The following is a 16,930-nucleotide window of genomic DNA, read 5'->3' on the forward strand; positions in this document are numbered from 1 at the left end:
TTCTGTGATTAAAGGTAAGCGTCCATTAGGCCGATCAGGCCGGGTCGCATCGGGACGGAAAAATACGCTTACCTTAACAGCGTATTCCATATCGATACCATATACTTATTCGATATTTGACGCTGCGGTTTCGATATCAATTGAATACTGAAATTCAAAGTATCGATACTGAATTAAGTAAGCATATCATCCTAATTTTTATTTTCCTTTTAAATTTGCAACTTATCTCAAATAAGTCAACAATCCAACAACTGACCTGATTTTAACCTATGATATCCAAAAATATTTCAATCCCACCTAATAATGAATGTTGCAATTCTAAGTGCTACTACACTACGGAGCACGTCCGTACCATAAAAAAACCATCTGTTATCAATGTGCGCCCTTTCTACATTGGAATTTCTACCGAATTTAATACGTAGGTACCTACACCTGTAAATACGCTATTTTTTAAGAGAAGATGGTTGAACTTCGTGAAACATGATTTTGTTGTTTTTTGCATCCCTAGTAGAGTAGCGCAATGGCAACAAATTTGAAATTCGACGCTCGATGAAATGACTACCTGAATCTAAACGCTGAACCAAACATCTGGCAGATATTCGCCAGAGTTGGACTCCCGTCTCGTTTTGTATTGCATTTATTACATGGAACCCTAGGTGTTCACAAGGGGCGGATGGGCAAAAAGTCAAGAATAACAAGTACGTATAATAAAGGTTCATCAAAGTGTCAATACAATAGAAATATTGAATGTTTGATAAAGACAGTTTTCTTTTAAGCTTTTTGCTGAAGATGTCCAAGAAGATATACTGTGATGAAATCTCCAGAGTACACAAATATATAATCTGGGGGGCACGTGCCATCTCATCCCCCCCCCCCTAAATCCGCCTATGTAGAAGGCGATATAGATTCTTCCAGGGAGGCTAAAAGTAAAATGAAAAAAGTCAGAAATTCTTGATTTGGATAAATTTTGAAGAGGAATTTCAGGAAAAAATATCGACCAACTGATGATAATTAACGTAGAGATTATCGGGTTATTTGGTCAAATTTATACGACTGATGTTGAAACCTTTTTATGGTCATATGACCTAGCTTTCGGCAAATAACTATGCCTTCTGCAGAGTCCTACAAAACGGTAACAATAAGTAAAAAAAGTAATTTAAAAAGGAAATTTCTTAATTTGACCAAATTGAAATGCAAATTCAATTAATTCAGAAACTAATATTCTTTTCAGCCGCAATTTTGAACGAATTCGAATTCCTGGCTGAATTTTCTTAAGATGCATACGAGAAAAATAATTTAGACGTAGGTATGTTTCTGATAGTGAAATAAAAGGTAATTCTACGAAGGAAAGGAATTTATTCCGAGTAATGGGACAAAAGTTGAATTGAATAGATGTATGTAGTTATTATTTGAAGAGCAATGACAATATTGAATAAAAATTAAAGTTTTTGCATCGAATAATATCAGGAAAAACAGTTTTTTATTTTTACTAATAATTCTTCAAATAAATAGCTTCCATTTTGATTGAGTGCATAATAAAGATAAAATCGCAATGTAGCTACCACACTTCGGTAGATATTTCTATCCATTAAATTAATACCTGTTGAACTAAATACAGTGAAAGTGTGAGAATTTGAATATCATCTCCTGAGGTGTTCACAAAGATGAATAGGATCATAAGGACCTTCATTTTATTGTTATTATGAAAAGATACTAATGCTAATTTCAGATGGGACAGAAAAATATTTATACAATAATCTATTATTGTAAGTATTCAGAATCTCGTCAACGATTTACTTGAGAATATGAAAATGAAATTTTGTTGGGGCAATTATTCATTTCAATTCGTCACTGAAATACCGATTTCAAACTTAGTGTTATTGATAGCCCAAACGAGCTGTTATTCATTCTTTAAAATAGACCGGGAATTTCAAATAACACTCTCCAGATAATTCATCTTGAATCCTACCCTGTTCAAGAGGTTCAGACGTTTACGGCCGCTCGCTTTGCAGTTTGCAGTAGGCGCCAAATTGCGAATTCACTGATAACAGTGTGATAACACCGTGTTAGAGAAATACCTTAATAATCAGTATACAAAATCGCGAAAACAGGAAAGTAAGTAATTTCGGCTAAAATTTTCCGCTGTACAACTTTTGTTTGAAACTTTTTTTCATAAACCTTCTCATTCGCGAAAATTTCAGGAAAACCGTATTTTTTTCTATATTTTCACGAATTTTTCAATAATCCTGAAAATTTTGACACCTGCGTTTTTGACCATATGTTTCTCTCTTCATAACAAACAACATATCAAAAATGCAGCTCTTTCCGCAAAAAAGTGATTTCATCCCTTCCTTTACTGGACTAATTAACAAAAAACCACCCAGAGAAGAAAAACAACTTTGATGTTAAGAGGAAGGTTCACGCTATGGTTGTTGAGAATAAGAAAAATGAACCTAATACTGACTACGAATATGTGGCTTTTATTTTCAGTTTTTTCTCGATATTTTGAAAAGTATTCGAAAAGATACAATGATTTTAAGGGAATTTTATTCAAAATTGAATACTCAATCATATGAGAAACGAAGATATCGAAAAAAAAATTTCAACAAATTTATTTTCGCTCCCTGTATAACCTGAAGTGGTCTCTTAAAATATTTAAGCTTAGTAAAGAATTTCGAACAATATCATAATGCCAATTTTCAGATTTCAAAATATATGTTCAGTTCTCCAGAAACGTTTAATAGACACTCGAACTTGGGACACCATGTATAAGAGGTTGAAATTTTCAAATCATTTTTTAGGTGTTCAATTGAAAAATATGCAAAAATATCAGAACAAGAGTTAAATTCGTTCCATTTGAAATTTTTCTGATATCCAAAACTACCGCTTTTGATAACCAAATTGGACATTTTTTTTCAATTCATTTATTCTAGAAAATACAAAATAATATAGAAAAATTATATTCTTCATAGAAACTGCCAATTAAACCTAAGGTATATGCCTGATAGTTTAAGGAGGTAGTAAAAATTCAATTTACATAAAATGAAACTAAATTTTTTCAATTCAACATTGGAATTGTTTATTTTCAATTATATCCATTACGACTAGATTTGGGCTGGTACTAATATTCTGGCATTAGTTTTCTTTCTTGAATAAGATCCAGTTTGTGAATTAATGTTTTCTATGGACAATTTCCTGTTCATTTGAAACTTCAAACTGGTATTTCGAAATGCTAAAAAATATCTTCAATGAATTCAACATTTTTCGTTTTGCTTGAAGCACAAGATTTATGTATCTGAACATGACTATCTATAGCAAAGGTTAACTATAAAATTCCAATTGTTTATCTAAGGTTTTCCTCTTGAAACATACAAAATTGTTGAAATTTCAATTAACTTAAAGTAGGTTCATTTCATGACTTCGAGTCGTTTTTTAATGAATTTTGATACTAGCAGTTTGGATGACGATAATTTATATGATTGATAAAAAAATGTTCATTAGTGGAAAAATAATTTCTTAGTCTTATCGATTGTTATAGGTATGATTCACCCAAAAAACACCCATTTCTTATAACTTCATGATAGAAGATTGAAATCTAGACAAGTTCCATTTCATTCATGCCTATATAAATTCAGAATTCATTTTCAACCTGATAAGAATAAATCCAATGTCTTGTTCATGACGTCGAATAGGAAACATAATAATATTGTTCCAATAAGTATCGTGTCAACTTCAAAGAAGCGAGCGTTCGCTTTTTCTACCTGCTACTGGAATTCAGATCTCGGTTCCTTCTTGCATCAATTACTCATCCCTTTGCTGGTGCGCTTTGTTCAGTGTTGCCAGAACAAAATATTACCGCATTTTTAGGCTTACTGTGAATGCATACCCAAGTTTGAATAGATTTGTGTAACATAATTTTATGAAATGATTATGAGAGTGTTGCTTCTTAATTCATATAGAACTACTAATGTCTTTGATTTTTCTGCTTTATTTTTTTCAAACTGCAATGTGTCTAAAATATATAGGACTATAATTAAAAACAGTAGTAAGCCCAAAATGAAAAACGTACTAACGTACTTTTCTACAAACTAACTGATATGAATGATTCGAGGAATTGAAAATTTGATTTTCGAAAAAAAATTGTGTTGAATTTTGATAGGTTAGTTTGCGCTGATTTGCGCCCTTGAAACTTTGCGTAGAATTCAAGGAGTAATCTGATTATGAATGAAAAAACTGGGCACTGCATTCAATGAACGAAAGTTGAAATCATTTCCGGCAAACGAATCTGAAGTTTTTTTCTAACGTTCCCGACATATTGAATTTTGAAAATTAGGGGATGGAACTGCACCGCTTGGATCCTCAAGTTAAAGAAATTTCCAGCGAATGTTCACAACCATATAACAATTCTACATGCCCAGTCTCATTATGCGAAGTTGATTAATTCGAAGATATCAATTTTTGAAAATTGGGCGATGGAAATTCATCCCCTGGATCCCATTACATTCAGCGAACGTTCACATCAATATAATTTTTTTACTAGCCCAATCTCATTGTAGTGTTCTAGAGATATTAAATTTTGAAATCAAAGGTTGGAAACTTATCCCGCATTCTAGGGAAAGTTAATGAAATTCTCTTCAATCAATCAATTTGATATAAATGTTCTGCATAGAAAGTTTGTTATTGTGATTAATTTTCCAAATCATTCCTATAATTAACCCTCGTTTTCATTGTTTAATAGAAATCCAAGCGAATCTGAGAACTCTTTGTTCATTATTAATGAGAACCTAGGCTGGTTCTCATTAATAATGAACAAATTTCAGTGAGCCACTGGAAACCTCGAAAAGGTATGCTAAGTTCACACTCGTCAAGAATCATTCAGAAAAACATAGGTCCAGATTATAGAAAAACAAATTATATCTTTCCATTTTTTCGAAAGTCCTCGAAAAGACGTCCCATTTGAGGACCGTCCCCAAAAGAGCCAATCCTTGCATCGGCAATTTGAGGACCGTCCTCAAATGGGCCAAATGTCCCCGAATGGACCAATTCATGCTCTGAAATGTCCCCGAAAAGACCGATTCACATATATATATATATATATATATATATATATATATATATATATATATATATATATATATATATATATATATATATATATATATATATTTATATATATATATATATATATATATATATATATATATATATATATATATATATATATATATATATATATATATATATATATATATGCAGCGGGACATATGGGGACCGAATGTATATAACGTATGGACCGTATATATTGATATACATTTTGATTTGGAGGTGTACATTACTATTCATTTGTCTATGTATATTGTGGAAACGAAATTATATCGATATTTCTGTTCTGTATATGTTGCGTAACATATGGGGACCGACAGAAGTATATGCAGCGATACTTATTGGGACCGTATTGTGGGGAATGGCGTTGTAAAATAAACATAGCCCAAAAGATAATTACTGGGACCTCGTTGTGACCTTGTCATTATCGATTAAAATTCTGCAGTGGTATTCATGTTGAACTCAAGTTTTTATTGCACCAGAGACAACTTGTATATAGATCAGTTCGGATTCCAATTTAAAATTTCCTCAAGACAATTTGATTGACATAAATGAAGAACTTATATCTGTATATTTGAATTTCAAATTATCGAGCATATGATGGAAAAAAAAATTGATTTTGTTTTAATGAATGAAAAAAATTTCACCGCCTCCGAGATTACCGAAATGATCTCCATACCATTTGTTTCGGAAAACGAACGTAAAACACAAAATGTATTTCTTATTGAGAAATGCTTTTTTCGTAGTGATAACTTTATGTCCATATTCAATAATATTTTGGAGAGAATATTCGGATGTATGCTATACATTACCATTCATTTGACTATGTATATTGTTGAAACGAAATTATATCGATATTTCTGTTCTGTATATGTTGCGTAACATATGGGGATCGATAGAAGAATATGCAGCGATACTTATTGGGACCGTATTGTGGGGAATGGCGTAGTAAAATAAACATAGCCCAAAAGATAATTACTGGGACCTAGTTGTGACCTTGTCTTTATCGATTAAAATTCTGCAGTTGTATTAATGTTGAATTCAAGTTTTTATTGAACCAGAGAAAACTTAGATATAGAAAATCAGTTCAGATTGCAATTTAAAATTTCCTCAAGACAATTTGATTGACATAAATGAAGAACTTATATCTGTATATTTGAATTTCAAATGATCGAGCATATGGAAAAAAATTGTTTTTGTTTTAATGAATGACAAAAATTTCACCGCCTCCGAGATAACCCAAATGGTCTCCATACCATTTGTTTCGAAAAACGAATGTAAAACACAGAATGTATTTCTTGTTGAAAAATGCTTTTTTCGTAGTGATAACTTTATATCCATATTCAATAATATTTTGGAGAGAATATTCGAATGTATGCTATACATTACCATTCATTTGACTATGTATATTGTTGAAACGAAATTATATCGATATTTCTGTTCTGTATATGTTGCGTAACATTTGGGGATCGACAGAAGTATATGCAGCGATACTTATTGGGACAGTATTGTGGAGAATGGCGTAGTAAAATAAACATAGCCCAAAAGATAATTACTGGGACCTAGTTGTGACCTTGTACTTATCGATTAAAATTATGCAGTTGTATCCATGTTGACTTCAAGTTTTTATTGCACCAGAGACAACTTGGATATGAATCAGTTCGGATTCCAATTTAAAATTTCCTCAAGACAGTTTGGTTGGCATAAATGAAGAACACATACCTAAATATTTGAATTTCAAATGATCGGGCATATGATGGAAAAAAAAATTTGATTTTGTTTTAATGAATGAAAAAAATTTCACCGCCTCCGAGATTACCGAAATGATCTCCATACCATTTGTTTCGGAAAACGAATGTAAAACGCAGAATGTATTTCTTGTTAAAAAATGCCTTTTTCTTAGTGATTACCTTTTGTCCATATCCAATAATAATATTTTGGAGAGAATATTCGGATGTATGCTTTACATTACCATTCATTTGACTATGTATATTGTTGAAAGGAAAAGATATTCTGATTTGGTAAGAATTCTACCGATGCGCGATGTGACGATTATTGAAGTCATTCAGAAATGCGAAATACATAAAAAAATTATAATATTTTTTATTCGTTTTTATTGAACTAGGTAAAGAGTATTGTCTTATTAATCATTATCAAAAGAATATATCTATATACAGAGAGATTAATTGGGAAATGCGGATAGATGGAGCAAACCGAAATGCTCCTAAATAACCCATATTTCATAGATCTATCATTCTTCATTACCAATATGCAGGCTGATTTATCGATTTCCCTAATTTTTTCAATTAATCATAATTTATGAACTACCCTACACATTTTTGTAATATTTGATTCGTAAGCTTTTGTTCGGAGTGTTGTCGATCAGCATAATGAGAAAGCCGTATTCCAGGTCTGGCCTCAAAAAAATTGATAATTACATTTATATTCTGAAGACCCAGTATGTCAATATTTTGTAATTTCATTTACAAAATTGGAAAGAGCCGAAAAAATGGGTAAGACTCAATTTGAATTTCCGAATACAACTTTCCCACTAGTTAGCTTCAGTCGAATGGAGAAGTTTCGAAAATTTGGTAGCATGGAATTCAAAACAAAATTTTTTTTCTCATATAGTTCTTCTCCAGGTTGAACCAATAATCTTTTTCACCTAATTTCTGGACCTCTTTAAAAAAAAGAGAGGGCATGTATTTGGGACAAATTTATTAATATCAATGGCTAAAGTTTCAAACACTTTGTGTATTGTATGTGTGAATTAAGTATCACTCAGGCAACTTTTGAAGTTAAATATAAAATTGAGGAAAATTGCTCAGTCACAGTAGCATAACATCCTTTAAAAAAATAACGTCGCTGCAACAAATCTACATTTCAAAATTTGGAGGTTAAATATGATAATTTCTCAAGCCTTCTGATGTTTTCTTGATGATAGAAATAAAATAAAGCAGTGTATACATACTGTTTGATTCAGTTAATTATTCTTACAAGGTTCAATATCCAATACTCTAATAATAATAAACCTCAAGTTATTATGCAGTAAATTGATGAATATGAACGGAATGCTGTATTTTATTATTACTTTTAGAGAGACGAAAATTAAAAAAAATCTGATTTTCTGTTTTGTTCATCCTTCAAATGCAGATTCATATTTTAGTGTGGACTATGTGGGTTTACTTCGTACGGACTGAACATAATTCTTATTTTCTATTTTTCTTCGATGTAGTGCAATGAACAAAAATGTGTCAATTTAGGGACCTATGGGATAGTTTTTATCTCGGTAATTTTCCATTTCGAGTTCATTCAGAACATCTGGTCCACCGAAATCGGCAGGGATACCAAGGCGGCAAACACAAAAGATAGAGGTGGAGAGTTGTGAAGCAATAAACTAGAAAGGGAAGCGGATATCAACCCATTATATTGCTCCTCTCTCAATGTTCCAATATGCTTGTCGAAATATGCATTTCGACGATACTTTTTCCGATTCACAAATAACGGAGGAATAAAATTATTAGGTGAATCATATTTTTCCAATTTTATCATATAATTGACATCTGAATAAATTCTGATTTTGAAGAAGGATAATTGAAATCTCCACAGTGTTTTGAGTTTTGCAAACACAAAAAAATATCGAACAATTACATATTAACTTTGAGTATTCAACACAATGAATTGATGTTACTCAAACTGCAAATTGAATACCTCAATAATGAGGGCGAATATTCTGGATTTTTTTTATCGTTTGCAATAAGAAACGATGCCAAGAATCATGATGTACCTACACTAACGTGATTTTTCTTCAGTGAATCAATTGAACACATGAATTTCTTCAATATTTAGCTCAATTTTCATTACAGTACATCTAGGAGAAAAATAAAAATAAAATTGAATTAAGAGTTATTAATCAATTAATCCACAATTAATGTTCAGTTGTGCATAAAAAATTAAAAATGCTACTGAAAATAATGTTGAAAATAATTGAATACAATAACTAGATATCTTTGGCAGGCAGACATTTTTGAAAAACCGGTAACGGGATGCTTTCCGACACATCTGCGACTAAAAAACTGCGTTGAAAAATACAAGGTGTCCCAGTTTATAAAGAAGACTCTCCTCTATATCTTTGAAATTTTACGGATCCGTTACGAGTATCACATTAAAAATAAAAGTTACTGAAAAAAACGTATTGGAGTTTTCCGAATAACTCCAACAAAAACCAAAATATGGCGAAATATTTGAAACGGTGAGATATATTTCCCAGAAACGCCTTGTACCTCGAGAACGAATCAATATATCTATGATCTGCTTTCTGATATCTAATTATTTCGATGAAAGAGATCGGGGATACTTGGAGATTTTTCCTCTAGGCCTTATAGTTTTTGAGATGCTCTCCAGTTAACCTCGAATTTGGGACACCCTGTACTTCTATTGTAAACTGAAAATGAGTTGAAAAGTGCAGAAAATTTTCCTTAGCAACTTTGTAAATACAATATGTTATACTGTACATCAATTTTCATTACGAATTAGGATCATCATATGTTATGATATATGACTTCAAAGTATATTTGAGGCAAAATTCATTTATCTGTAGGGAAATTACTGCCTTCTCATTAGGCATTCTTTGCATTCGTTCGTAGCCATAATCACCAAAAACCATTGATCTAGGGTACCCATAGATGTGCGAGCAATATAAAATCTGTGATACTCCATTGAGTTCCTATAGAGAATAAAGGCACATTGATGAGTCAGGAACCATAATGATTAAAATGCTACAGATATACAGATTTTCGACAAAATGTGGATACAATTCATGGATAAGACGAAAAATATTTTTAATTTCCACCACCTAATATAGAAAATAATTTTGATTTCGATATTTCATCCGATATAATTAAATTTTTATTTCTACTTAAGACCGGAACACATGTATATTCTTCAAGAATTCCTCGAGAAATTCCATATAGAACAAACGAATGGAGTAATTGATTCATCGAAATCATTCGAGAAATGAGTCTTAAATATTTAATTCATCTGAATTTTCTTGAAATTTATTTCTCCCAAATTACAGTTTCCGAAAAATGTTTAAAATTCGGTTTGTCAAATTATGCAACGCCTTTCTGTTCACAAGGATCTTACTTATGGGTCGTTTATGGTATATAATCTTTATGATGTTTTGAAATATGGAATGCAAAAAAAACGTGTTTGCCATTTAGGTACTACTTACAGCCAAATTCAGTAGGAGGGGTGAGGGATGGTCCTCGAGCTGTTTGATATTTGATATTTTTGAAAAAGTATTTGAAGAGTTTTTACGCCTGCGACAGTACAGTTCTAGTATTTTTTCGGTGACGGTTAAATATTCTTGCAACGACAAAAAGAGATAATCATCATGTTCGCCTTAGTGCTGTTTTTAGATGGTGTTTATCACATTTGTAAACAGAAATAAGTGAAAAAATTGGTTGGGAAGAAAAATGTGAGTGCTCCTTATAAAAGCTGTGGCCGTTTTGAGGCGGAACTAATTGCGGAAAGCAGTGAGTATATAATTTTCATAATTTTTAATTCTTGATTATACTTGAGATAATTTCAGATAATAGGAAGGAGCTGTTAACTCTGAAGCAGAAGTTAGAGGCTGAAGAAAAAAATTCATCTGAATCTACATCAAGTAGGTTTACTGCTGAAATCAAACATTATACCGATTTTTCTTCTTAATCATCGAGATGAATGATTTCTTTTTTTTGTTGTTGTATAAATAAAATGAAATTGAATATTTTTTCATTTTTCAGAAACGACTGTGAATAGTGAAATCACAGTCATTTCAAGCAAAGATGATGAAAAATCCAATCGAAGACAAGGTAATTATGAAAAACTCATATCCTATGTTTGTATCTTGATGTTTATATAAAATTCGTTATTATTTACAAAAGACGATTTAGAAATCTTCAATGATGAAAATTCAATCAGGAATCCCGGGACAGCCATTGTATTTGAAGGTAGGAATTGAATATTAATCCATCATTGATTTTAAATAGATGCAATTGCAGTAATGCAACAAAAGTCAAGAATCTTTCAACCGAATATATTGAAAAATTTATTTTTTAACGCTCACCGATGATATAGATATAGCAGACATAATTTTTTTTTCATTTGCAGAAAATATTGAATATTGGTGATACCAGAACTACAACTTTTTTACCCAACGAGATAGAGGAAAATGAATGTGCCATTCATGTCGTCTTTTTTCGAGAAAATAATAATGCCATCAACTGCATTCCTCCAGCTTCCTTTGTTATCCAATACATTTTTATCGGAACGGTACACCCGACGGAAAAAAATAGTATGTTTTTGTGTACGGGGTGGGCAAAATTGGTGATACCTGAACTACAACTTTTTCACCCAACGAAATAGAAGAAAATGAATGTGCCATTCATGTCGTCTTTTTTCGAGAAACTAATAATGCCATCGACTGCATTCCTCTATCTTCTTTTGTTTTAGGCCCGGTACTTTCACCTTCGAATAAATTTTATTCAACGAATAATGACGTACCGATATTCGATCTATGACAAATAAACTCTTCTAATTAAGTTTCAATGAGAGATTTATTCGATGAATAACACTATCTGAAAGTGAAAAGACTGCATTTTTACTAATCTTACGAATAAGACTTAATAAATGCGAATAAATTTATTTATTCGCACGTGAAAGTACCGGGCCTTAGAGTTATAGGCCAAAATTTAAACTTGGGCGATTTAAACTTTGGTCATTATCTTCGTTCCTGTTTGTGCTAGGATGTTGAAATGAAAACATACAGACACTTTTTTGATAGCAATCCAGTGGCGTATTTTGATTTTTTCCAACAGGTATATTTGCTGAGCTATAATATCGTTGTGTTGTTTCTTATGGAAACAGTCGTTTAAAGTGAACCAGAAAGAATCGCTATTTTTTTTCCGTTTCAGAAATATATCATATATCGCCCTCAGATTAGTTCAGATATCATGAAAAATATAGTATGTGAATTTTAAATGATTGAATATTAAGTAGGCTGAATCACAGAATAATATGTCTCTACGCATGGTCCAATTATTACTTTGCGTTTGAATACTAGATTCAATCCTCCATGGTTTGATCTCGGTTTAAAACATTTAGTCATTGCTGGCGGCATTACGGAAATATTTGAAAATTACAAGAACGTAATCAACCGAATGTTAGGTTTTTCAAACAGTTGGCAGATAAGTTCGCTGTGTTTGGTTCTTTCAAAAGCCACGTTCGAGGAAATATTCGTTTAGATATTATGAAAAATACAGTTTGTATCTATGTCAAATTTAAAATGAAGAGTATTATGTAGGCTGAATTATAGATAGAGATCAAACCATGGAGGATTGAATCAAGTATTCAATCGTAAAATAATAATTGAACCATGCCTAGAGACATATTATTCTAAGATTCAGGCTACTCAATCATTTAAAATTCACATACAAACTATATTTTTCATAATATCTGAACGAATCTGAGGGCTATATATGATGTATGATATATTCCTGAAACGGGAAAGAAACGGCGATTTTTTCTAGATCATTTTAAACGACTGTTTCCATAAGAAAAAACACAACTTGATGTTATAGCTAGGCAAATATACCTTTCGGAAAAAATCATAGTACGCCACTGGATTGCTATGGAAAAGTGTCTGTATAATGTTTTCATTTCAACATCCTAGTACAAACAGGAACGGAGATAATGACCAAAGTTGAAATCGCCCAAATTGCAATTTTGGCCTATAACTCTAAAACAAAAGGAGATAGAGGAATGCAGTTGATGGCATTATTAGTTTCTCGAAAAAAGACGACATGAATGGCACATTCATTTTCATAGATTAGAACTATTTATTCCGGACAATATTATTCAGACTTCGAAACTCACATACGATTAAAATGACCTCATTTTTTTAGCTTAATAGACTGCATATCTCAAAAACAATAATGTATGAATATAACTGGTATTTTGTTTAAATTCATGAAAATAATATTTTACAGCTCCGTCCCCTAATGTCAAATGCCGTAGGATGCGTTGGTCTGAAGAAGAGAAACGAATAGCTTCAGAAGGCTTCAAAGAATACATTATGAATAAAGGTCGGTTCATATTATCCGTCCGTCTCAGTTCAGTTCAGCTCAGTCAAAATATCTTTCAATGTGTTTTATATGGACTAATTCATACTATCCGTCTCCGACTCTTCAGCACCTATCGGCACGCTTACGACCGTCCGACGATATTCTTCCAGAGAATATTGTGCGGATGGGCTGAAGGGCGTGGTTGGACTGAATGAGACTGAACGTATAATATGAATAGGCAACCGCTCAGTTCAGGTCAGTCAATCCAGGGTTTTCCTTTGTTGTGAAAGCTTCTTTGAACTTTTTTTTTGTATTAATTGCGAAATTTTTCACAATATACAGGATGATTCATAACTATTGGGACATAGGCTAAGGGCAGATAGTTTGGACCAAAATATGGCGATAGGACCAAATATACCTCGATGAAATATTGCTGTGCAAAAAAGATAGAGGACATTAAAGTTGATTTTTTTTCGTTTTTTGCTAAAAATTTCACTGTATATTTTTTCATCCGTTTTTAAGAAAAACACAATTGAACAGTTCAGAGCATCGGAAGGGGATTTGAAGTAACGGCTTATTTATTTTATTTATTTATTTCGACGATAAAGCATAATTAACCCTCTAATACCCAAGTCCGTCTTGAGACTGGTTGCATATAAGTGGATACAAAATTATTCTGCCCATGTCCGCCTTCAGTATAGGTTCATTTTGTGAGTATACAGGTGTTATGTAAGTCAGTTAACTATTTGCGAAAAAAAGATGTAGTTTACATAAGCTAATTTGAAACTATACGGAAATCATTTTAAAAAAGAAAAAAAACTTGGGCATTAGAGGGTTAAAAACAATGTAACATAAAAAGAATAAACTTAAATTAAATGTTCTACGTGTCCTCCCCCTACTTCTATGCTTTTTCTAATTCTTTCAATAAAGGACTTTCGAATTTTGAAGAAAATATTATTCTTTCCCCTTATAAAAAATTCAACTTTAACGCCCTCTATCTTTTTCCACAGCAATATTTTATTGAGGTATATTTGGTCCTATCGCCATATTTTGGTCCAAAAAATCTGCCCTTAGCCTATGTCCCAATATGAACCCTGTATAATCGAAATGATATCATTCTAAAATAGCCATGATGTGTGGACCAATTTTTTTATAATGTCCAATATTCACCTTCAACTTTCCTCTTTTCAAATATTGGTTAGACACCTAATCTTTTTACCGACTTTTTGTTCCTCTTCATCTTCGTCTAACAATAATGCAAAAGCACATCATTCATTCAGGCGTAATTGCAGCAATTTTATTTTTAGCAGAAGTAAAAGGGTTTACGTCCTATGAGATAGGGCACGTAGGACTCGTAAGAGAAACAACGAAAATAATAATACTAATAATTTAACAATATTTTTTAAGGTCCTTCTTGTACTGTTTTGATCAAAATGAAAGGCTTCATGTGTCAAGTGCTGGTCGATTCGAATGCAACCGAAGATTCACGACACACGAAGCGGAAGGTGACTGAGACGATCGTGACTGATAATATGAACGCAACCTCCGTCAACGGCTAATGATCCTTCCGCCGGCCTGAACTGAGCGGAACGTATAATATGAATCGACCTTAATACATTGCCATCATTCCAAAAAATGCACGAGGTCATGAATACAAATCCAGGTGTATTTCAAAGAAGTGTAGCCACTATTAAAACCTGGGTCAAAAATGAAAAGCTGAAAAAATCAAGAGAGGGAATTAAATAATGGGATATCCAATATTTTGACTATATATGTATGATATCAAATTATGTTTTTATTTTTTCTCTATATTTGTTATTATTCTAACGTGTTTCTTATTAATAGGTATGTATTTTAAATATATATTAAAAATTATTTCACCAACTCCTGAATTTTCATTCACATAATTTTTTCAATAAATTTGAGTATTTTTCTTATATGTTGTATAAGTTTTCCTATATTCTCATGTGAATTGAATTGAATTCGTTGCAACATGGTAAATTAGAATTATTTTTAATTGCTTATCAACTAATATGATGAGTTTCATTTCAGTTTTGCATTTTTACCATATTTTCACACTTTTTGTAAGAATATGTAGCTATAAAATACAACTTATCAGTCGACCAAATCAATGAGCTATCTACAATTATATCATAGAGGAATTCATAGTGAAATGGAACATTCAAAATTATATACACTGGTCCTGATAATTACCGTTGTATCTATTTTTGAAACGGTCCTCATATGTACCGATAGACTAACGAAAACTTATGGGGACCGGTTCCAATAAGTACCGCTGCATCTAAAAACATATGGGGACCGGTCCAACAAGTACCGAAAGTCCCCATATGTACCGCGCGATCTCCGAAACGGTCCCCATATGTACCGCTGTACATATATATATATATATATATATATATATATATATATATATATATATATATATATATATATATATATATATATATATATATATATATATATATATATATATATATATATATATATATATATATATATTTTCAATATCACCATTTACGGGGTCGGCTCTCTGAGAACACCGGTGCGCTCATGAGGTAGTCAGGAATCTTCGCACTATTCTTGCTGTACCAAGAATAACTTGTTTCTGTGCGGTACTTATCAATGTTTTTTGCAGACCCAGTCTTATCGTATTTTCTTCCAGGTGCTCCTCGACCAAACCATTGGTGGAAATTATGAGTGGCAGAATCGTCGTCGATCTTAGGGCATGCATGGTTTTCAGTTCGAAGGCTAGGTCTTGGTATTTATTGAGCTTCTCGGTGAACGCCTTAGAGATGTTGTCGTCTGCCGGTATTGTGACATCCATGATAATGGCGGTTTTGTCCCTCTTGTTGAACAGCACCAGGTCAGGTCTATTATGCGGTATTGACCTCTCTGTTGAAAACACCATATCCCAATAAAGTTTGTACATATCATTTTCCAGGACTGGGCTGGGTCGGTATTTATACGGATCTCCCACCTCCGTTACCAAACCTGTTTTCTCTGCTAGGGCCTGATGGTATATTCTCGCCATGGCATTGTGCCTCTCCATATATTCTAGAGGCGCCAGAATGGAACACGATGAGGTGATGTGCTGTATTGACTCCGTTGCCTGTAAGCATCTCCGACACTTATCAGTTGGTATGTTCCTCATTGTAATATTTTTTATATATGATCTCGTTGGTACGACCTGATCCTGAATGGCAACGAGTCTTCCCTCCGTTTCTGGGTAGAGGTATCCGGCCCGGAGGTAGGTAAGTGACTCCTTCTTATTAATGTTATTTTTTTGTAGACTGCCAGGATACCTTCCATGGAGAGCTTTACTGTGCCACTCCTCCAAGAGTAACTCCGTCGTCAGCCCGCGAACTGTCGCGTCTCTGTTGTTGAGATTGAGTGGACTGATATCCTCATCACATCGACATATCGACTGTATTATAGGTAATTTATTGTCGTGAAAGTACTTTCGCATGTTTGTAATTGTGTTGTTGTGGGCAATCTCTATGTTCTGTAGTCCTCGTCCTCCATCCTGCCTCCTGACGTATAAGCGGAAGGATGATGCATGTGGGTGGTGAATTCCATACTTTGTAATATATATATTTATATTTTATTTTCTATACCTATGTATTATGCAGGTTTCCTCATCACCATGGGGTACTGCACTCGGTGCGTTAATTTTTCATAGTGAAGTTTCGCCAAAATTT

General features: G+C 32.6%; 1 protein-coding gene across 1 annotated transcript in view; it reads left to right on the top strand.

Annotated features, from left to right (window-relative positions):
- LOC123307845 overlaps positions 1-16,413 on the top strand; it is a 50,971-nt gene extending 34,558 nt beyond the window's left edge. The window contains exons 2-3 of the mRNA XM_044890304.1: positions 15,895-16,112; positions 16,174-16,413. Coding sequence (XP_044746239.1) covers positions 15,926-16,112; positions 16,174-16,319 — 333 coding nt within the window. The 5' untranslated portion in view covers positions 15,895-15,925 and the 3' untranslated portion in view covers positions 16,320-16,413. The remainder of the gene's footprint in view (positions 1-15,894; positions 16,113-16,173) is intronic.
- Positions 16,414-16,930: the final 517 nt, after the last annotated feature.

The sequence above is a fragment of the Coccinella septempunctata genome, chromosome 2 (genome assembly GCF_907165205.1).
Source record: "Coccinella septempunctata chromosome 2, icCocSept1.1, whole genome shotgun sequence".
Lineage (NCBI taxonomy): Eukaryota > Metazoa > Arthropoda > Insecta > Coleoptera > Coccinellidae > Coccinella > Coccinella septempunctata.